Here is a 22,298-nt window from a genome sequence, read left to right as displayed (position 1 = left end):
ATGGATCAGGCATGAGTCTGGGGGTCAGGTAGCTCTCTCCATAGAGGTGCAAATAAGATGGAAGCCTAGATGTTGAGAATGTTGTTTCTGAACTAAGGTTTTCATCATTGATGTTAGTTTCTTATCCTGCTCCCCTAACAACACAGGGTTTTGCTTCCTGAAAATCCACTGACCCAAATGTCCTGAATCAGGTTGTCTTCCTATGGATAATCCCTAGGAACAGTGAATATCTCAGCATTTTACATTCCAGAATATGTCACCTAGTGATGGAAGATTAATAATTAATAGTTTCTTAAAATGCTCTCAAGAAAAACTGGACAAGTAATTGAGGACTGAAAACACCACCGTTCTTTATTAAGGTATTCACCTACAAAAAGGATTGACAGATCCTGATAAAATTGCATCTGATTTAGTAAATATGGATCTCCAAAAGGAACCTACAGTACAAACCACTGCACCTTTTATAACGCACAAACTATGTTCTCTGTTTCAAATCCAGTGCAATGCCACTGAGATCAATGGAATTGTGCAGTGGATTTACAACTGTGTATGTGAGATCAAAATCTGGCTTTTACCAGTGATTAAATCAGATTGCATTTAACAGGAAAATCTTGCTACCATCAATTTTTCCATGTTGGCCCAAAGATAAAGGGTAGCTCACTTCCTAGTGTGAAGAAGAAAATACTTCCCCTTCCTACACTGGCAGACATAATATTAATATTCTCGTTGCTTTGTAAGGGGGGTCAGAAGGAATAGATAAAGGGCATTGAAAAAGCCAACAGAGGGAAAAGTTTCTCCTTCCAGAACATAATTATGCCCTCACTCCAGTGGATTTCAGGACCAGTGATTTCCCATTGTAGTTTTATTTGTGTCACTATATGGCATACCTATAAACATCATAGATCAGATTCTCAGCTGGTGTATATTGACATTAGCTCCAAGTCAGTGAAGCTATGTCATTTTACACTGACTGAGGATCAGGCCGCATAAAAATGTCTCCTCCCCATCGTAACCCTTCTTTCTCCCCCACATATTAGTATGCTAACTTACTGTTCTTCTGAGATTTAAGATGAACAGACCTACTAGGAAAGTCTTGTGGCTTGGAAGCTTTGGTGAAAGAAATAGAAAAAATAGTTTCAACATGGATCATGGCTGATATTAGGAAAGTTTCTTTAAATGCAAGTGTATTCCCGTCGTGGAGCGTAGGACAAGCTGACTTTCTGCATTAGGAGGTTTGGTCAGGTCAGGTGAAAGTTCGAAGCGGAGGAGGATCAGGGCAAGAGCCACTTTCAACTCAGTCATGGCAAACTGCTGCCCGATGCAGTTCCTGAAAAAAGAGAAGGAAAAACACTCAGTCTATGAGTGAGATTTATGGGCTAAGTCGTTAATGGCCTGACCCAAACCCACCAGCATGTAGAGAGAAGCAACATGCTCTAGCGGACAGGGAATCAAGAGGATCTGGTTTCCATTCCTGGCTCGCCCACTGACCTGCTGTGTGATCCTGGGGAATCATGTCCCTTTTATGTACCTCAGTTTCCCCTCCAAGCCTTTAACTATTTTGACTGTAAAATCTTCCATGCAGGATCTAGTGTGATTGCTGCCATTTTGACTGGCACACCAGGATTTGACTCAAAGACCTCCGGAACTAAAAGCATGAGTTTATATAGAAAAAGTGCTAGTATCTCTAAGTGGGGTTAGAGATTCGTAGCCTCTGTGGATGGGGCACAAAGGGGAACCTCTGACACACACTCACTAGTGGTTATCCTCTCTCTTACTATGTGTATGTACAGATCCTAGCACAATGGGGCCCTGTAATATTGGTTCATGCCTCTAGGCACTATTGTAACAAAAATAATAATATGTTTATAGTCAATGAACTTTGGATCAAGCATTAAATGACGATCTATCATAATCACCACCTTCCGAGAACAATTAGAGGAACACGAGCTAATTTTCTCTCCTCTCACTGTGGTTTTAAGTTTCCTGTCTGTGGGTTTCTTTCATACTAAACTTGTTCACGCAATTAATTAATTAATACTTCACCGTGGTCCAGCAGCGAAGGGCAAAAAGGCACAGGAATGTTGATCAGAAAAGTTGTCTTGCGAAAATCTCAGGGGGTCAAACACCTGGAAGAAGAGATCAGTTGTACCCTACGGCCATTTAGTTATAAAGCCACTGCTGAGTTTGGCCACACAAACAACACTGTCCCAATTCTGCACTCAGCTGTCTGGGTTATCTCCCATCTCCCATGTAACTGAGGGTAAAATTGGCCCCTTTCTCTGCAGACATGCACCTTATATATTCAATCACACCTGTGCAATGTGCAAAAATCACCTGAAGGGATATAAATGACTGCCTGATGCACAAAGCTATACATTGGAGAATGAGGCCTCATATTGCTAATGTGAACCTTCATTGACTAACCTAATTGGGATAATGGGATTTCCAAGGTTCAGAGCGTTTACCCCTTTCTAAATGAATAGAAGTCTGGATCTCATCCACATTATCAGTGCAGGTAAAGGGCCAGAGATTCTGATCTCGGTTGCATTGGTATAAATCCAGAGAAGCTCTGTTGAAGTCCATAAATGTATGCTGGATTTACATTGGTCTGACCGAGAGAAGAAACTAGTCCCAAGTCCACATTAGAAACAAACAATCCAAACAGAACTTCCTCATACAGAGAAGGCCAGACTGTACTTTTTAGGCCCAGACCCAACATGCTGGTGGTACAAAGCCACACAGCCCCAATGGAAGGATGGGGTTAGAAGTTCCTTGCAGCGTGCCCAGCCGACAAGAAACTGAAATATCACAAGATGCAAAGTAACGTACCTCTGGATCTTTCCAAACCGAGGGGTTTCTGTGAAGAGCATAAATGTGCAGAGACACTAGGCTACCTGTTAAGAATGGGAGAGAAGATCGTACGATAAGAAAATCACCTACTGCTATATTTTCTTTCCATTTATATTTTCGAATTCCTGCACCACCACGCAATTACTGACACTCGGAAGTTAGCCATTAGTGATTGACTGACTGGTTCTTTGTATCCCATCATGAAGCATGAGGGCACATTACATGGCGTAAGGCTGCCTGTTAATGACACATGTAATACCCATTTATAGAATCACAGAAACGTAGGGCTGGAAGGCACCTCAAGAGGTCTTCTAGGCCCCCCTCCCCTCCCCATGCTGAGGTAGGATTAAGTCAGCCACCCTGTGTGTTTTGGGTAAAAGTACTGGAGAGTAAAACTGGTGAATACTCTATTTCCTGGACGTTACATATACCAATGTGTATTGGGGGTGTGCGTTTTGTGTGTGAATTAATGAACAAGTTGCCATGTGCACATGAATAATCGTGAACGTATTCCGGGTGATCTCCATCAATGAAACTAAAATGAAAAATATTATCTTCTCATCCCAGGTAAATTGCCTTTTAGGTACTCTAATAAATTACCTGATTTTTGTGTTCACCAGTCTTACCGTCCAGTCCATCTACCCAACATATATGGGGATGCTGACCTTATATTTATTGGTAGATGGACATCCATGTATTCATCTCTCTAGGCAAGTATGTTATGCTCAACAGCACATTACCTGAGTGATTTAAAGGTTCTAAATGGAAACACAGAAGACAGCGTAGGTCAGCTGAAGGGATCTTCTTCTCTTTTCGAGTACATAGATCTTGTGGGCTGGCAAAGCAAACTCATCCATTTCCTTGACTGGACCAGAGCATTCACCACATCCTCTGGACTTAACATCCTTCCCAGTCCCTGACTTCTCTTCCCCCCACCCCCATCACTTTGATCATAGAGTGCCATTGGTTCCTTGCAGTAGATTGCTGCAGTCAGATAGCTATGTGAAATATGGCTGAGACACCTGGCTGGTGATTAATTAATGACTGAGACAGATATGGATGCAGGCAAACAGCTTCCTGGCTTTTTGGTTCAATTGTAACTATTAGACCATCCCTTCTGTGTGTGATTGCAGAATATTTGTCCAATTCCATTTTGGATATTGATGCATCCTTTGACAACCTACTCCTGCAGGTACTGGAGTTGGGCCTGAATGAAAATCCCAGGTCCAAATTCCCTGACTTTGAGGTTACATCTACCCTGCAGCTGGGGGTGTGATTTCTGGTCTGTGTAGACGTACCCATGCTAGCTTTAATCTAGCTAGCTCACTAAAAATGGAAGAGAGGGCATGGCAATGCAAGCTTCAGCATGGGCTGCACAAGCCCGCCTGACCCCCCGGGCACATAGTGACTTGGACAGCTGCACTGCAGGGTCCTCACTGCTCTTTGTAGCCAGGTAGCTAGATTACAGCAAGCACAGGGATGTCTACATGAGGTGCAAATCACACTGCTGGCTGCAGTGTAGAAGTACCCCGAGTCAGGAGTACAGAAGTGGCTGGAATCAGACCTTTAGCTAGATCCAAATTTCATGGCTTCCTGTTCTCTGTACAACGGGCCAAATCAGAACTGGAATCAGATACCTCCTTTGTCCACTGAAAACTTCGGAGGGTTCAGAATCTAAAGCAAGATTCAGATCCTTATTTCACAGCTTACCTTCTAAAATGGAGTGAACCAAAAACCTGAAGCCAAACCCCCTCTGGCTTTAGGAGTGGGTTCTTAATCGTGATCCAAATGCCATCACTGGGGCCCATAATTAGCTGATACAAACGCATACAATGTCCATTAGCTACTGTATCTAGAGTTACACCCCTTAAAATTGTAAAGAACACAGGAAACAGGAGGGAAGCTGACCTTCCGGCAAAGTCCTCCCATCAAAAAATGTGACTGGTTGGTCGAGTTGTCGATACACTTGAGGTACTGGAGGGTAAAGGCGGAGAGTCTCTTTAATGCACATGGTGCTGTAGGGCATGTTACTAAGGTCATTCCTGAAAAGAAATCAAAGATATGGCTCAATGTGGGAACCTCCTCCCCAATGCAGAAATACAAGGCTGCACAACCTCTTGTTTCTCTAGGTCAATCTTTTAGATTGTAAACCCTCAAGGGAATCTGCAGAAAGATCAGTAAGGCCTAAATTCTGCTCTCCTGAGCAGTGTTTTCAACTGAAGGAATGCTACCAGCTGCAGTAGAGTTACTCCATATGTAACTGACCGTAGAATCTTTCCTTATGTGCCTGTTCCAGACAGGCCCAGTTACTTATCTGATACCAGGCTACAGCTGCTGAAATTTTTTTCATTAAATACTTCTTTCAATGAAAAATGGCATTTTCACTAAAATAAAAAATGTTGAGGAAAATCTTTATTTGGTTGTTGAAATTTTCAGTTTTTTAAAAGCAGAAACAAAAAACTGAAAAATATTCAATAACATTTTTCAGGTTTTGGTATAGATCCTTGGATTTTAGCTTGTGAAAACCAAAATTTTTTACTGACATTTCAAGATTTTGTCATCAAATACTCAAAACAAAACAAATAAGTGGGAAATTTTGAAAGTAATGTTCTTAAATTTTCCATGATAAATAATTTAAATTTTTCAACCAGCTCCAGTCCTTTTGTCTCAGGAACTCTTTTGGGACCCACAATGTCCTAGTTTTTCATTTAATCCATCACAGATATTTGGGTTTTTTAATAATTTTAAAATGTTTGTCCAAGACTTATTGCTATATTAGGGAGCATTTGTTCTCTTTTTACCAGAAGATGCAGCCCAGTGGTACAAGCATGCAATGTAATGAATGATGTTTGCAATGAAGGGAAAAGTTAAAATGTGCAATCAAATCTGTTCTTTTTCTCAAAGCACGTGTTTAACAACACTAATTCAAAGTTACACAATAAACTCATTCAGGGCATTAAGTTACTGGGGAGAAAAGTTCTCCACTTAGAGACATATGTCTATGTAGCTGTGAAGTCATAAGTTAGAAATTGGTAAAACCAGTACACATTAAAATTACACACACACACACATTTTTGTCATTTGGATGAGTATTTCATAATTCCAAAAAAGATTGCCAGAAAAGAGTATGTTTTTTTTAAACGTGGTAAAATCTTATCCTTCTAACATAATATTATTGGACATTTAGATGTTTACTGCTAAAATGCATCTTTAGTAGAGCTGAAGGGGAAATTTCCGACGAAACAGAGTTTGTTGGAAAACGCCAGTTCATCAAACCCAAAATTTCTCACGAAAGCAAGTTGGATTCAATGAACTTTTGCTGAGTTATGTAGGAAAACTATCTAGTTCCCTGGGAGGTGGGATCGCCGATGCAGACTTCCCAGGGGTCAGGGACCTCTTTTTGTAGTCCACAGCTTTGGGCAAGTCTTCAGGGTTTCCAGGCTCTCTGCTATGGAGCCAGGAATCTGGGATATATGGCAAAGGCTGTCAGAGTCTAGGCTTCCAGACTCTTTGCCTAGTCTTAAGATGTAATGATTAAAATCAGACTCTGGAACATTCTTAAGGCTTAGCATTAGCCAATGATTCAACATGGATCTTCAAGAGGAAACAATGTGCAATAAATAAGGTGAAGTCTCACCATTGAATGGTCTCTCGGTCTCCCAGAATCTCCATGATCTCTTCTCTACATCTCTGCTGGTGCTCTGGGTGCAGGGCCATGCAATATAAGAGCCAGGAGATTCCAGTGGCTGTGGTATCATGACCCCCAAACATGAAAGTATCAACCTCAGCACGTAAATCTTCATCGGGTAATCCTTCTCCATTTTCATCCTAATTTTGGAATGGACAAGTTTTGCAATTAAACCTCATGTTTCAGGGTTTAAGACAATCTCTAGCTATTAGATATGAGTATAAGATTTAATCTGGTGAGACACAGTCAGAGACGGAACTAAATGGGCCTATTTTCTGATCCAGTAGCCATTCCTATGTTCTTTTGTTCATGTTCTGCATTCCCAGGAGAACCAAAAAAACATATACAAAACCATCTGAGGAGTTGCAAACCAAGGAATAATTCAGTCCAAACCCTGTTGCTCACATTGCTGTGTAATGAATTCACATTTATTTTAGGTACGGTTTTAGGTAGGGTAGCCACTGATGCATCTCCAGAATACAGGATATCTCCTTGGTTGTCCCCACACCTAAAGGTGTGACCTCACATGCAGTCACACCACATGCAGGACTCCATTTTGCAGAGTAACCCCATCCTGCCCCTGCTGGCATGACCTTGCACAGATAGTGTGTGCAAGGTTACACTAGGAGAAGCAGAGCAGTGCTCTCTGCAAAAGAACATTCTTTATCTGTGACACTGGTCAAAACCGCATCCAGTTTTATATCAATAACAGGCAGAGAAGAAACCATATAAAAACAGGACTGTCTGTCTTAAAACGAGATGAATAAGAACAGCCATGCTGGTTCAGACTAATGGTTCATCTAGCCCAGTATCCTGTCTTCTGACAGTGGCCAATGCCAGGTGCTTCAAAGGGAATGAATAGAACAGATCATCAAGTGGTCCATCCTGTTGGCCATTCCCAGCCTCTGGCTATTCTGGCTAATAGCCTTTGATGGACCAATCCTCCATGAACTTATCTAGTTCTTTTTTGAAACCTGTTATAGTCTTGCCCTACATAACATCCTCTGACAAGGGGTTCCACAGGCTGACTGTGCATTGTGTAAAGAAATACTTCCTTTTGTTCGTTTTAAGCCTGCGGCCTATTAATTTCATTTGGTGACCCTTACTTTTTGTGTGATGAGAAGGAATAAATAACATTTCCTGATTTACTTTCTGCATACCAATCACGATTGTATAGACCTCTATCATATCCCCGCTTATTCATCTCTTTTACAAACTGAAACATTCCAGTTTTATTAACCTCGCCTCATATGAGTGCTTTTCCACATCACTAATCATTTTAGTTGCTTTTTTTCTGTACCTTTTCCAATTCCAATATATCTTTTTTTGAGATGGGGCAACCAGATCTGCATGCAGTATTCAAGATATGGACATACTATGGATTTATAAAGAGGCAATATGATATTTTCTGTCTCATTAACTATCCCTTTCCTAATGATTCCCAACTTTCTGTTAGCTTCTTTGAGTATTGCTGCACATTGAGTAGATGATTTCAGAGAACTATCCACAATGACACCAAGATCTCTTTCTCGACTGGTAACAGCTAATTTAGACCCCATCCTTTTATATGTATAGTTGGGATTATGTTTTTCAATTTGCATTACTTTTCATTATCGACATTGAATTTCATCCGCCATATTTTTGCCCAGTCACCCAGGTTTGCGAGATCCTGTTGTAACTCTTTGCCGTCTGCTTTGGACTTAACTATCCTGAGGTGTTTTGTATCATCTGCAAACTTTGCCACCTCAGTGTTTACCCCTTTTTCCAGATAATTTATGAATATGTTGAACAGTACTGCATTGTGCAGGAGGTCAGACTAGATGATCATATTGGTCCCTTCTGACCTTAGAGTCTATGAGTCTGAGTACTGGTCCTAGTACAGACCCCTGGGTGACACCATTATTTACCTCTCTCCATTCTGAAAACTGACCTACCCTTTGTTTCCTATCTTTTAACCAGTTACTGATCCAGGAGAGGACCATCCCTCTTATCCCATGATGACCACTTGCTTTGCTTAAGAGCCTTTGGTGAGGGACCTTTTTCCTCTTTCTTGCTTTGTTGTTCTAATCTAAAATAAAAGTCAATCAGCTGTTTCTTTATGCAGTTTGGGTCTTTGATCTCTGGACTCCTGTAACAGGTAATACTACTCAATTGTCCTTTCATCAGGGATGAAACTTCAAAGACTGGGTTGTTGTATAACTGGTGTTGGGGAATTTGTACTAAGACACCCCCGGGTTTCCTTAGGAAACCAACTCAGAAAGCAAAGACCTCAAAAACACAATTAACACACAAAAGTCCATAGCTGCTAGCACACTTCAACATAATAGACTTTTGAAGCCCGCATGCTTCCCAGGTCTCATATCTCTCATAACTATTTATCACTCAGAGTGTATAACTGGGTCCACTAACTCCTGCTTCTTGAATGGAAGACAAACTTTTTAAAAAGAACAACAAATCATGAATACGGTTTGTACCTTCCCTGTGCACATTTATTAAACTAACCTTGTGCTCTAAAATTCATGAAACCTCTAATTTTCAGAAATACACTGAGATTAGCAGAGTAATGTTGTGAACACTTAACAATATGATCTCTGGAATAACTTCAGAGGGGACTTCATCCCATTTATTCCCCAAAAGATTTGTGAATCATTTTTGTACTACAAAGCCAACTGCTCACAGTAGGTTAAAGGTTTAGCCAGCTCTATGAAAAGCTCAGATGCTAATTATTTCTTGGTGGATTGTGCTGACTGTCACCACACAAAAGCAAAAATATCTGCACTAGTACATTCTCAGTGAAAGTCCAAGTCATGCTATGAGAAAAAGTCAATTTCAACTTGTTTCCATAGTAATTGAATATTACAATGCATTACCTACTGCAGTTGGTATGCCGGTATATTTCCTGAAGATTGTGTTTAACACATCCAACCAAATTCACCCCTGATAAGACACTCAATGGGACTTGTGCCCATTTATAGCATGGTTGAATCTGACCTATCACATGCCAGACTTTCAACCACGCCGAATAGCCAATAAGATTAGAAAAGGCAATATTTGGTGAGGAAATTGCAATCGGCAATGCTCAGGTATCTGTTAACGATGCTTCATGAAATGTGCACATGGTATAGCTACAATTAGTTCATGTGTGTTCTTCAGGACTCACTTTAGCACACAGAACAATATCCAGAAAGTCCAGACGCCTCTTCTTCTGGATCTTTTCGAGCTCTCGTTCATCCTTGAGCCACTCCTTCCTCTCTCTGATCACCTTATCTAGGGGAAGAATGATAAACATATTATTTAGCTAAAATATCATACTGTGATTCACTAGTAATTCAGTCATCTGGAAGGCAAATGGTGGAAGCCTCATCTCTAGATACACTTAAAAATGGAGTGGTCAGATCACTAGAAAACAGAATACTTTGAACCTTTCAATGGAGAATTTCAAAGTTCTTTAAATCAGTATCTCAAGATTCCTCTGTGAAGTATGTACATTAAGTGCTAATTCCTGAGATCTCCTGACTCCTAGTCCTGTTATAATTACAAAGCCATCTGATGACATAGATCCGTAGATTCTCAGGGATCATACTCCCATCCAATCACAATATTCCAATCCCACCACTGCTTGATTCTCAGCACATTTCATTCTGCAGATTGCTAGGCAGGTCTCTGTGGACAGCTTGTACTTCATGAACAAAGCTTTTGATACAGTTTCCCACAGTATTCTTATCAGTAAGTTAAAGAAGTATGGGTTGGATGAATGGACTATAAAATGGATAGATAGCTGACTAGATCATCAGGCTCAACGGATAGTGATCAATGGCTCGATGTCTAGCTGGCAGCCAGTCACAAGCGGAGTTCCCCAGGGGTCGGTCCTGGGGCCGGTTTTGTTCAACATCTTCATTAATGATCTGGAGGATGGGGTAGATTGTACCCTCAGCAAGTTTGCAGATGACACTAAGCTAGGGGGCGTGGTCGATACCCTGGAAGGTAGGGATAGGATACAGAGTGACCTAGACAAATTGGAGGATTGGGCCAAAAGAAATCTGATGAGGTTCAACAAGGACAAGTGCAGAGTACTGCACTTAGGACAGAAGAATCCCATGCACAGCTACAGACTGGGGACCGACAAGCTAGGCAGCAGTTCTACAGAAAAGGACCTGGGGGTAACAGTGGATAAAAAGCTGGATATGAGTCAGCAGTGTGCCCTGGTTGTCAAGAAGGCTAACAGCATATTGGGCTGCATTAGTAGGAGCATTGCCAGCAGATCACGGGAAGTGATTATTCCTCTCTATTCGGCATTGGTAAGGCCGCATTTGGGGTATTGTGTCCAGTTTTAGGTCCCCCATTACAAAAAGGATGTGGATAAGTTGGAGAGAGTCCAGCGGAGGGCAACAAAAATGATGAGGGGGCTGGAATATAAGACTTATGAGGAGAGGCTGAGGGAAATAGGCTTGTTTAGTCTGCAAAAGAGAAGAATGAGGGGGGGGATTTGACAGCAGCCTTTAACTACCTGAAAGGGGGTTCCAGAGAAGATGGAGCTAGGTTGTTCTCAATGGTAGTAGATGACAGAACAAGGAGCAATGATCTCCAGTTGCAGTGGGGGAGGTCTAGGTTGGATATTAGGAAAAAGTTTTTTACTAGGAGGGTGGTGAAGCACTGGAATGGGTTACATGGGGAGGTGGTGGAAACTCCATCTTTAGAAGTTTTTAAACTGAGGCTTGACAAAGCAGGGGGTTGGACTAGATGACTTCCTGAGGTCCCTTCCAACTCTAATCTTCTATGATTCTATAACACAATTTGAGAATCTTTGGACTAAATGACATAATAATCTAGATTTCTTTCTTCTCTGAGTCCACTGTCTGATTCAATGAATGGACCAAAATGTGAGGTTCTTCTCATTAGTGGAGCTGCCCTAAGGCATAATGTTCAGACCCGGATAATCTGAGGAATATTCAAGGTCTCTTACCGCCAATTAGCCTCTTTTTTTTTTAATCTCTATTTTTTCCCATGTTCCACCCTTTCTCCCCATACCCAGAAAACAATCCCTCTGAAGAGACCTAGTAACTTCAGCATGGTTAATGTCTCAATTGTACAGATGAAAATCTTGAGTCAAGAGGGGAAAGCAATACCTGTATGGCGATGAACTATTCTGCAGGTATTCCGGAATCGACGCCCCTGGGGACTGAACCAGTAGATGAAGTCGTTGTGATGTAAAAATGTTCTCATTCTGTTTTGTACCATGGCTGTGAGCTCACGTATAGCTTTGAGAAATGTATTATCGCTAAAGGGAAGACACAAAAGAGGAGTTTAATATGTGTTAATTAAAGGGAGACATTTATGCTACCTCAGTGCAACTTCATATTCTCACCCCTCAGGAATTTGTGCATGTTCCTTGCTGTTATTGAAAATCCCAGCCTAAATTGCTTTCCCAAAGTCACACGAGAAGTCTCTGGTACAGCCAATAATTAAACTCAAAGCTCCTGAGTCTGAGTCCAGTACCTTGAAAGCAAGACCATTGTTCTCATCATACTCACCTGTTCTGGCAGTTGCTCTGGTAACTGAAGGTGCATTTTAGCATGCTATCTAAAGCCATCAAGCCAACATGCTCAAAGATATCCAACGACTTGTCTTTTGTTATCAGTTTTCCCATTTATCCTAATGAAAAAACAGAGATCAGCATTCACAAAGCCAAATGGATTTTCTCAGATCACTAAAATCTCAGCCGTCATCCTATGAGTAAAGTCTTTGAGATTCCTTTGCAATCCATATAAAATTAGGGATATGGTCTGGAAATGAAGAAACGGGATTTGTGGTTCAACTAGAGCATATCTTTTAGAAAGACATCCAATCATGATATAAAGATTTTGAAAGCAGGTTGAATTAAACAGTTTCCTTACTACTCTGTTTCACTGCTTGATTATCACTCTCACGTTTGCGTATGCAGTGTTGTTGTATCAGTGTTAGTCCCAGAATATTAAAGAGACAAGGTGAGTGAGGGAATCTCTTTGATTGGAGCAACTTGTGTGGGTGACAGAGCATGTCAGTCCAATCAAAGAGATTCCCTCAACCTCCTTGTCTCACTCTTAGGGTAATTCCTTACCTTACCCAACTCTTCTGATACTGTGTCCATGATATTAGTATCCTGAGGCTACTCTCTTGAATGCGCCTCTAATACTTACACTCAACTTGTGCAGCAATAGTGTTAAAGAAAAAACAGTGGGAGTCCTGTAGCACTTTAAAGACTAACAAATTTAATTTTTGCAGGCATAAACTTTCATGGGCTGCAATCCACTTCGTCAGATGCAAAAATTTGTTAGTCTTTAAAGTGCTACAGGATTCTCATTGTTTTTGCTGTATACAGACTAACACGGAACTTTTCTCAATAGTGTTAAACAAATTACATCCTGTACATATTTCTTAATACTTTATTCTTGTTGAGAGGGGCATGATAGGTGAATAATATCTTTTATAGGACTAACTTCTTGTTGGCATTTCAGACACGTTGGCAATAAATGTTTATCAGTAGATGTACAGCCCAGCATATTGTCTTAGAATCTCAGGCCCTTCGGCCAAATGAAATAGAAGGAATATTTGGAAATGTGTGAATCAGTGTCCAGAAGTGAGGGTTGCTGTATCGAACGTCCATTAACTTTCCTAGCAGATCATATATTAGATGGAACCTTTTTATCTAGTGGGGACTTTCTTTTCAGTTGGCTACTGCTGTTTTGGGAATTAGTTAAATGAAATATTGGTGATTAGAACTGAAAGCAGAGGCGAAGACCAAAGACATATTAGGCCTGATTCTCCTTTTACATAGACCATTGTAATTCCATTGATGTCAATGGGCGTACTCCTGGTGTTCACTGAGGTAGCGGAGAAGAGAAATTGGACCTTTGTTATTCACAAGCTATAGAACGGGCTGAGGAGTTATTCTAGTTTGAATCACAATTCACTATGAAGTAATGATGTGAACAGGGGCCCACCTCTGCTCCTCCTCAAGCCACTGACTGACTCAAGGGATAAGATGACGGGGTTAGGAATGTACTATGCTCGGCCACTGCTGGATGGAGTCTAGGGTCCTCCCTGAGACTCCAGCCCACATTGGTACCCAGATGTGATGTATTTCTAGGATGGAAATGGTGAGGAACATCTCAAGCCAGGTTGTTTCACTGTAATGAATGAGCACAAAGGTAAGAATGACGACAGTAGCAGTGGGTCACCTACCAGCATCACTTTGGTAGAATCCGCCATGAGCGACACATAAGATTTCAAAATATCATTATGAAATGCAGCAGTCAGCAGTCTACGGTGCTGGAACCACTTTGGTCCATGTAAGACCAGTAATCCCTTTCCTGAGGAGGGAAACACACAGTATAAACCCTTCTGGACTGTGGCACTTCTGTCCACAATTTACAGTTCATGACAAAGGCAAAGACAAAAGGAGTGCATAGATGGGTTTAACAAGAATCCTCACTGAAACAAGAGAAACCCAGACAACCTGGGCTGTGAAAGATGAGATCTGAGAGAGGGTGTTATGCCCTTGAAAGACAACTGTTAATCGTTATGAAAGGGTCTTTGTATTGACAATGATTCATCTTTGAGAAAAGGCAGATCCCTGTTGTGTGTGTACAAAGCTGAAGAAAAGAGGTTTGGAAAGCAGAGGGAAGTAGCTGTCCTAAATAACGTACAACGTGCCCCTGAATACAATTCGCACAGGTCAACACTTAAAATGCTGCATCAGTGCAGCTGCGTCACTGTAGCACTTTCGGGAATACGCTCTACACCGACAGGAGAGCTTTCTCCCATTGGCATAGTTAATCTGCCTCCATGAGAGGTGGTAGCTATGTCAGTGAGAGACTCTCCCATCGATATAGCGCTGTCTGCATGGGGAGTTAGGACGGTATAACTGCATCACTCATGGGTGTGGATTTTTCACAGCTTCGAGTGATGTAGTTAGAACAAAGTAATTCCATAGCATAGACCTGGCCTTAGACTGGAAGTTGGAAGGTGGTTTATAGCCATCAGAGAAGTACGTATCTGGAACTGTGTCCCAATGGACTTGTGGGGACAAACAACCCAGCTGGTTTGAAGATGGAGCTTGATACATTTAAGAACAGGATGATAAGATGGGGCTGCCTGCAGTGGCCGGGGACTGTACTTGATGACCCCAGCGTCCTTTCATTCCAATGTTCTGTATTCCTACTAGCTTTCAGGAGTCTAGCTCAATAGGAACAGGGACATGAATTGTACCAGTCAATCACCCTTGTGCAACCATCTCCACTGTTTAGGTCTGGTGTTGTGCATATATCCAATGTTATGTACTTCACCTATGAATACAGTGCCTGTCACAAAGCATCTAAATACTAAGCATATAAAGCTTGTGTGTCATGGCAGGGGGATGTATGCACCCCACAGAGCCACATCATGTCCCGTGCCACCTTTCTGCAATGGAACTTTACCAGTTCTCATGGAGAAGGAAGCAGAATTCCCTGCAGATCGTGCCCATGTCTGTAATGCACTGAGTGTACGTCAGGAAGATGGTGGGCAAAGTTGGCTGAAGGCTGCTTTTTGCTTTGGGCTGAAGCTGAGGCCACTCTTAAGAGAGCCTTTGTGCTGACTGCTTTATCATGTGCTGGCATTTTACAGCCACAGGAAGGCAGGTTTAGAGCTCCTGATTCCAAGCTTCATGGTCATTGCTGGACACCAGGTCTTCTCAGCCAATGAGATGTGAACGGGAGGAAAGCAGCAAAGTTTCATGGCTCCTTGGATCCATGGGAGGGCAGGAAGGGGCAGCTTGCTTCCTCACCCTGTCCTCCTGATGCTCTTATTTCATCCCTTCTCTGCCCCCCCACACACCCGGATCCTGAAACAGCTGCTTCCTTCTCTCCCCATCCACACAGATTCAGCTTCAGCAGAGGGGACAGTTGAATCTTCAATACTTGGCAGAGTGAGTTTCACCCACATAAGATCTCTTCCTCTTGGTTAAATTTAGATGGACTAAATAAGCCCAAAGAGTGAAAGGTGTTAACATAACCCAGTCACCATCCAACATTAAACAGTTTTAAACAAAGTTTAGGGTTTGATGTGCAGAAACCTCAGCCTGTTTAGGACTGTGGCAAAGACACCATTACAAACCCTTTTACAACTGAATTAACGATACTGGAAAAGAAGAAAAAAACAGTTCAAGCATCTGAAATGTAAAGTATCAAGTAAGGCTTTCATTTTCGCCCCATCCCTTGTTCCTTTCCCTCAAAGTGGAGAAAGGTTGTTAATAAGGGAAAACGCTCTTGTTTGACAATCTCTTAGATGGTATCAATGATGGTAATAACTGTTCTTATGGGGAAGGGAGAAGTTAGTTGAAAAGGGTTGGCGCTCTCACTGATTCTGTTGTTTTTAAAGTCCGATCCTGTTTTTCCTAAAAGGCAAAACAAGACAAACCCACAAAAGGGGAAGGAAAAGAACAGAACAGCAGAGACAGACAATGCAGCTTTTGTTTCTGGTGTTTACTTTGACTTGCAAACTCAGTGCTAGCAAAACACGGGGTGATTAGATTGTAGGCCGCACCTCTCAGGGACCTGGCAAATAAGTACCAGCTTCTGACAGTTTCAAGCGTTGCCTTAGCTGCCTTTTTGGTCACAGGCTCACAGCAATGTTTTAAAGGTCATTAGATTGGCCAACTAAGCCCAAGATTCATAGATTCCAAGGGCAGAAGGGGCCATTGTGACCGTCTAGTCCAGTGATACTTGGACTGAGGCTTGTGAGCTGGAAGTGGCTCTGTAATGTGTCTCCTGCGGCTCTGTGGAGCATTAGATATCAACACACTGTGCGATGTAATTGTTAACCAATCAGGATGCTTTAACTGTGTTATTAACTAATTGTAGTTGATAAAATATTAATACTTGGTCATTCATTTTACGGTGAGACTAATATATATATATACAGTAAACGAAAGAAAGCATTAACACTGCTGTGCTCTTTTGGGGAATATTGATCGCTAATTAGGCTCCTGAATCACGATGGTGAAATCCATTTTTTCCCATTCTTTCCATCAGCCACATCACACTAGATAGCTTTTCCTCTTAAAAGTCTTGCTCTCTTTTTTTTTTTAAGGACTCCAGAAGGGAGTGATGGGCAGAATAGCCCATCCCTTCATTATTTTGCCTGTCAATTAGGCCTACTTTCTGACACACCAATTTGGCTCCATTGATTGCTAGTCCCATCTTTCTCTTGTTTTGCAGTCATGGTCGGAACACAGCCCTTGAATTACGTCAGGAGGCCTTTTTGTATAGACTAGGTCAGTCTTGATCTCCCTTTTGCACCTTTTCCCATCAACACATATTGTTATCGGTTACTGTGACGCTTTATAAATGCCCCACTCACGTTTCACAGTTGGGCTTACAACTAGGGTAAATGTGTAGGCCCAGTTATCCCAACGGTCCATACATAACTGAGTTATGTAATGTAATGTGAGAGTCAAAAAGTATACGTACCAATCCAGGGGATAAAGAAACCATAGAAGTCACCGGCCTTAGGATCTGAAAAATGCACCAGAGACGTGTGTTTTCATGGTGTTAACTTTGCATTCTAAGGCAAGCTATGTCACTTAACCCAAGGGCAATAAACATTCTCACCCACCCCAGAGGTCCTATACTTCAGTAGAGAAAAGCAAAGCATTGTAATGCAACCCATTAAGAGTTAAGTTGTGACTTTTATGTAACTGAGAGTGGTGGTATTGCGGATCTGCCCTGCCCCAACAGGAGGTTGGGCCATAAAGTGGTTGGGATTCTTGCTGCTGCTCCAGCAACATATATAGACTGATAACAGCCTGCCTGGAGCTGGGAGATAATTATCTCTATGAAGGGATTACATTGGACTTTACCTTTGTTCCTCTCCCGCAAGTCCGAGTGTTGGGGTGTGACATAGGAGGAGCTGTAACTGGCACCAGAACACCCATTCTGGCTTGTGCCGCCAGCCACAGGAAGCTCTGGGGGTGACTGTGGAATTTACATCAATCTTGGCCTCTGCAGCTGCCCAGAGTCAGGAGGGCAGAAAGTGAGTTCAAGCCCACATTGCCTCCTTTTCCCTAGTCTGCAATTCCCAGGGACATGGCCCAGGATCTCCGCCAGTCTCTCCCAGGACTGCTCTTTGTGTGTGCTGGGAAAGAGGCGAGCCATATGACTGGACCGGGGGGAAGCAGAATCAAGCCGTACAGTTAGATATAAGAACAGGGAGAGATCATTGAACCGGCGGTCAGATTGTGACAGATGTTCTTTCTCTAATCTTGGAGGAAAGTGCACATGTGGTAGGGAGGGATGGGAGGTAATTTCATCTCAGAGTTTGCCTCTGAGACCTTCAGTACCAACACCACTTTAATTAAAGAAGCCCCTCCTTTGGCTGTGATGGAGATTTCTATCCTCACAGCAGCCAGCCACAAGAGGCCGATATATTCACACGAAATAAGTCAGTGTGTTACACAAACTTCTGCCAGGCTGTGCCTCAGCACCATTGGCTAGAAGGACAACCTCTAGAGGAGAAAAGGGTAATCAAAGCCCTCTTTCTAGTTCATTCAAGGCTGAACTGAAATTATCGGTCCAGCTCGGGGTCCTTTGTGGTCAGAAAGTTATTCAGAAACCCGAGGGAATTCAGAGAATAGCAACAGAAATAATGTGTGGGGGTCACTAAAGAAGGTCAAAACAGCTGAATACATGTGACTTACCTAAGCAAGAGTCTGCAGGGGCAGAATGGTCTCCAAATAAGTAAAGAGTGTAAACCCCAAGACAGCAGAGGAATTGGTTGGGGATGCAAGTTGGGGTGTATGTGTGTGTACTGGAGTGGGGTGTTAATAGATAGAAACAAATAGGATAAAATAAGGAAAGTGAAAATTTAGGCCCAGACCCTCAAAGAAATTTAGACACTAAACTGCCATTGAAAATCAATGTGAGTTAGGTACTTAAATACCTTGGAGGATCTGGGTCGGAGGCTGTATTTCAAGCAAATGTTTACTGACAGATCAAGCTATGAGCCTGTGAAACATACAATAAGGAAGAGATACCATGGTGAGTAGATAAAAACAGTCTGGAATTGGCAAACAGATGGATTAGATTACTACGAGGGCTTTTTTCTTCTCCACCGTCTGTTTTAGGGTTTCTATCGCACCTAAGCACTGCTCAGATCAATTAAAAGTGCATAATATGATTCAAAGTTGCAGAAAGTGCTAGCTGGGTTTGTGCGCTGTAGACACCTACCCACTAGCTACTGGGCAACTGCCACCAATCCAGTTCACATAAGCCACTAAACTTCTGAGGTGAAATCTTGACCTCATTGACTTGAATAGGTCCATGATTTCACCCTTTAATGCTGTTCAGATTCTAGCTGATGGCCTGTAGGGGAAATGCTTTGTCTCCCCCATTACCAATTTCCTAAGCCTGCCAGCTTCTCAAACCACACTCTGCTCTTTCTAGCATGGTAAAACAGAGTCTAGGAAGTGGTATTAGGCTCACACACCTAGCGTACTGCTCAGGGCTACTCGTTAGGTAAGTGAAGCAGCAGTACCTGCTTTCCATGTGTAATCCAGTGTGTCGTCAGTTCCCCTCTGAGTCTGATCCACAGAGGATGCAAATACAGACACTGCTAAAGAGTCAGGCCATTCAGCTCATGCTGTAGCGGCTTATTTTTTTAGCTCTGGAGTTCCCCAGTTCAGTCTCTGGTATATCAGCCAAGATGGGAGCTGTCACACATGCAATTCACATAAAAACGTTTTATGGTCTTAGAAGAGCACACAGATAATTGCATACAGAGGGGTTGCACCTGGCCTGTGCACAACTTAACTTCCAGTCTTAGCCTGTTTGGAGAGCCTCGTGAATGAATTTTGTCGTTCTGAGTTCACTTTGGTTTTTAATTGAATCTTTAATTGAACCTACATTCTCTAGACAGCCTACAGATTTCAAGATATCAGCGCACCACTAAAACTCATCTTCAGTGGCAGCAGCACTTAGCAACGGTTACCCTAAGACGATTTTTCCGTATAACTGAGAAGTAAAGTTGCATGTTCTCACCTCCTCTGCTATATACGGCTTTGGCGTATTCGGGGTGGTACATATTCAGGAATCCTAAGAAACCTCCAAACCACAGAGAGTGAGCGTAGGGGTATTTCTCTGCCCATGATATGATCTTGTCGAGTTCTTGATCTTGAAGCTGTAATGATTTTTTACAAAGATAAAAAAATACTGTTTAAGGAGAAAATAAAGGTGCAGGAAGGATGATCTCATGGTTAAGCATTAATAAAGGTTTTTATTATGGTAGCATCCAAATATATCAGAATTAGGGCTGCATAGTGCTGGGAGCTGTACAAACACAGAAAATAGATAATCCCTGCCCTGAAGTACTTAGGCACTGAACTAAAATACAGCAGACAAAGGTTCAATTGGCAGCTCTGCTACGGACTCCCAGTGTGATGTTGGACAAATCAGGAACTCTCCTGGGGCTGTTTGTGATAGTTTGACTAGTGCCTTTCCCTATCCCACCAAATATTCCCACTGATTTCAGTGAGTGTACTTATGATATACAATTTCTAGTCTATGTGGGTAAGGTCATGCCAGTCGTGGCTTCTGTACAGTGGTGCTAGGACAATTTCTATAGTGGGGGTGCTGAGAACCATTGAACCAAACTGTAAACCCAGTATATAATGCAAACCACTTCAAACCAGGGGGTGCGGCAAAACCCAAATACCCTTACTTCCAGCACCTATGTCTCTGTATCTCAAATGGGGATAATCTGATTTTCTTTCTCCTACTGTCTGTCTGTCTCATCTACTTAGATTGTAAACTCTTTGCCGTGCCTAGCACAATAGGACTTTTTATTAAATAAAGGCCTACAAGTGCCATTATCATAAAAACACTAAATACAAATATTAATCAGCATGATTCATCTCTCTAGAGTCCAAAGCAGCCTCATTATATTTTGGATGGCAAAATAAATGTCACTAAATTCAGTCAAAAGTGCTGATGATTCAAAAAATGCATGCAATCTCCAAGGACAAAACACTTACGGGGCAAACTGGGTAAATATATTTAGGAGGTAAATCCTTGAGTAAACATATTTAGTAAGAGACTTTCCTGACTTGGCTTGGAAAAGAAGGAGGGTGGGGTCCTAAAGGAATAATCCTTTCCCTGTCAAGCAAGGCAGAGACAATCTAGTAAATTTCTCACCACACAATTCCAAAACACTGGGTCTTAAAATCCCAGCTAGGATAGCTCCGTTCCGATATAAGAACACCCTCTCCCCCGCAAGGAAGCTACTGGCAGGTCTTGTTCTGCCCGTGATCCTTGGCACTGATCCTTCTTACAGCAGAGCCTGCAAAATTTTTGTCCACATTTTCAAAAGTGGCGTTTATTTTTGGGGTACTGCCATTTTGGGTGCCCAAGGGAGATACCTTGGGCCTGGGGGGATTGGAGTTGAGGGCTCTCAGCGCCTCTGAAGAAATCAAGCCTGAGGTATTTAAGGTCGGGCACTGAAAAATGCAGCCCCCTGCCCACAATGAAGATGGTGGCCTTTATCATTCACACACAAAATCATAGCTGTCTCCCCACTTCTCTGCAAATACGGGATAGCGGGGAAGTGTGCTGAGATTACCAAGACGTCATTAATTTGTGACACACATTCCGACACGCTCCCCAATACATTACAAGCAATACCATAAATGGACTGTACCTCATGGGCATGGCCATACAGCCAGTGCATCGGTGGGCCAGGGAAGCAATCTAGGGCTTTGAGCAGTTGCTGTCTCCTCCGATACAGCTGGATCACCTTCAGCAGCACGTAGGTCAGGCAAAACACAATAGCCAAGTAAAAAATGCGATAGATGTCCACATACAGCCAAGCCCAGGACAGCCTCCTGCTGTCCAGCACAGATGTCATGGTGCTGTCTGCCTTTGTCTCTCTTGCATATGCACTGAATTCACAATCTACACACACACACCTCTAACCCTGTGTGCAGTGTGAGATGAATGAAGAGCAGGAGCTGAACTCGCTCTGAGATATCCTGTTTCAGAACTAAACCACCCAGATGGAAACCGTAAATGTAATGCCACCTATCAGCGATCACACAGGCATGAGCAGAAATGCTCAGAGCACAGAGTAAGCTGCTATCAGCCCAGTGCTGAGCTCCTCCCTGCAACACATGAGAAAACAGATGGACTTTGCAGCATGGACTGAAGATCAGTACACTCAGGCCTTGTTAAACCAGCAGGGGAAGTGAATTCCAGTGTTTATTATTTTTTATACATATATGTATATACACAGAAAGAGAGAGAGAGAGAGAGAGACACCGCCGTATGTACTTATAACCATACACACTTACACGCATATATAATATAGGTGGGGCTGATAGCACTATCTTTCATTGAGGTTATCCAACACTTCCTATTATAAGATGATTTTCAATTGCTTTTCCTAAAAAGTTTGGGCTGACATTTGCCATGCCAGGTATCTGCCCGCTGGTTGCAGGCAATGTGGGGGGAACGACCTCCCTGTTTGGAATCAGGGAACAAGATCAAGATTCTGGGGAGCAGGGAGTACATTGGAACGGGGAACCAGAAGGAGGGGGAAGAGAATCTTAGACTGTGATTTGAGATGGGAGAAGACTGGGACTGTCAGCTAGCAGGCTGAGGGGAAGGAAGTGGAGCTGGCCAGTGTGGTCTTTTGGAGTTGCAGGGCTTGGCTAGAAATCAGGCTTCTTATTTAGGTGTCCCCATCTGGAATTGGG

At 42.5% G+C, this 22,298-nt stretch overlaps 1 protein-coding gene across 1 annotated transcript; it reads right to left on the bottom strand.

The window, feature by feature from the left end:
* Positions 1-331: 331 nt before the first annotated feature.
* On the bottom strand, positions 332-21,571 carry LOC137145052 (cytochrome P450 4B1-like). Its single transcript, XM_067535614.1, is given in 13 exon segments — positions 332-1,327; positions 2,044-2,126; positions 2,830-2,894; positions 4,759-4,892; positions 6,488-6,678; positions 9,699-9,805; positions 11,665-11,816; positions 12,070-12,175; positions 12,178-12,190; positions 13,760-13,887; positions 17,026-17,070; positions 19,591-19,729; positions 21,245-21,571. Coding segments are annotated over 13 exon segments (1,539 nt in total). The 5' UTR covers positions 21,452-21,571; the 3' UTR covers positions 332-1,158.
* Between the last annotated feature and the right edge of the window lie 727 nt (positions 21,572-22,298).

The sequence above is a fragment of the Emydura macquarii genome, unplaced genomic scaffold, assembly GCF_026122565.2.
Source record: "Emydura macquarii macquarii isolate MOO-44397 ecotype Brisbane River unplaced genomic scaffold, CSIRO-AGI_Emac_v2 contig_3506, whole genome shotgun sequence".
NCBI lineage: Eukaryota > Metazoa > Chordata > Testudines > Chelidae > Emydura > Emydura macquarii.
The sequence above is the reverse complement of the archived record's forward strand: the minus strand, read 5'-3'. Positions and strand labels throughout refer to the sequence as shown.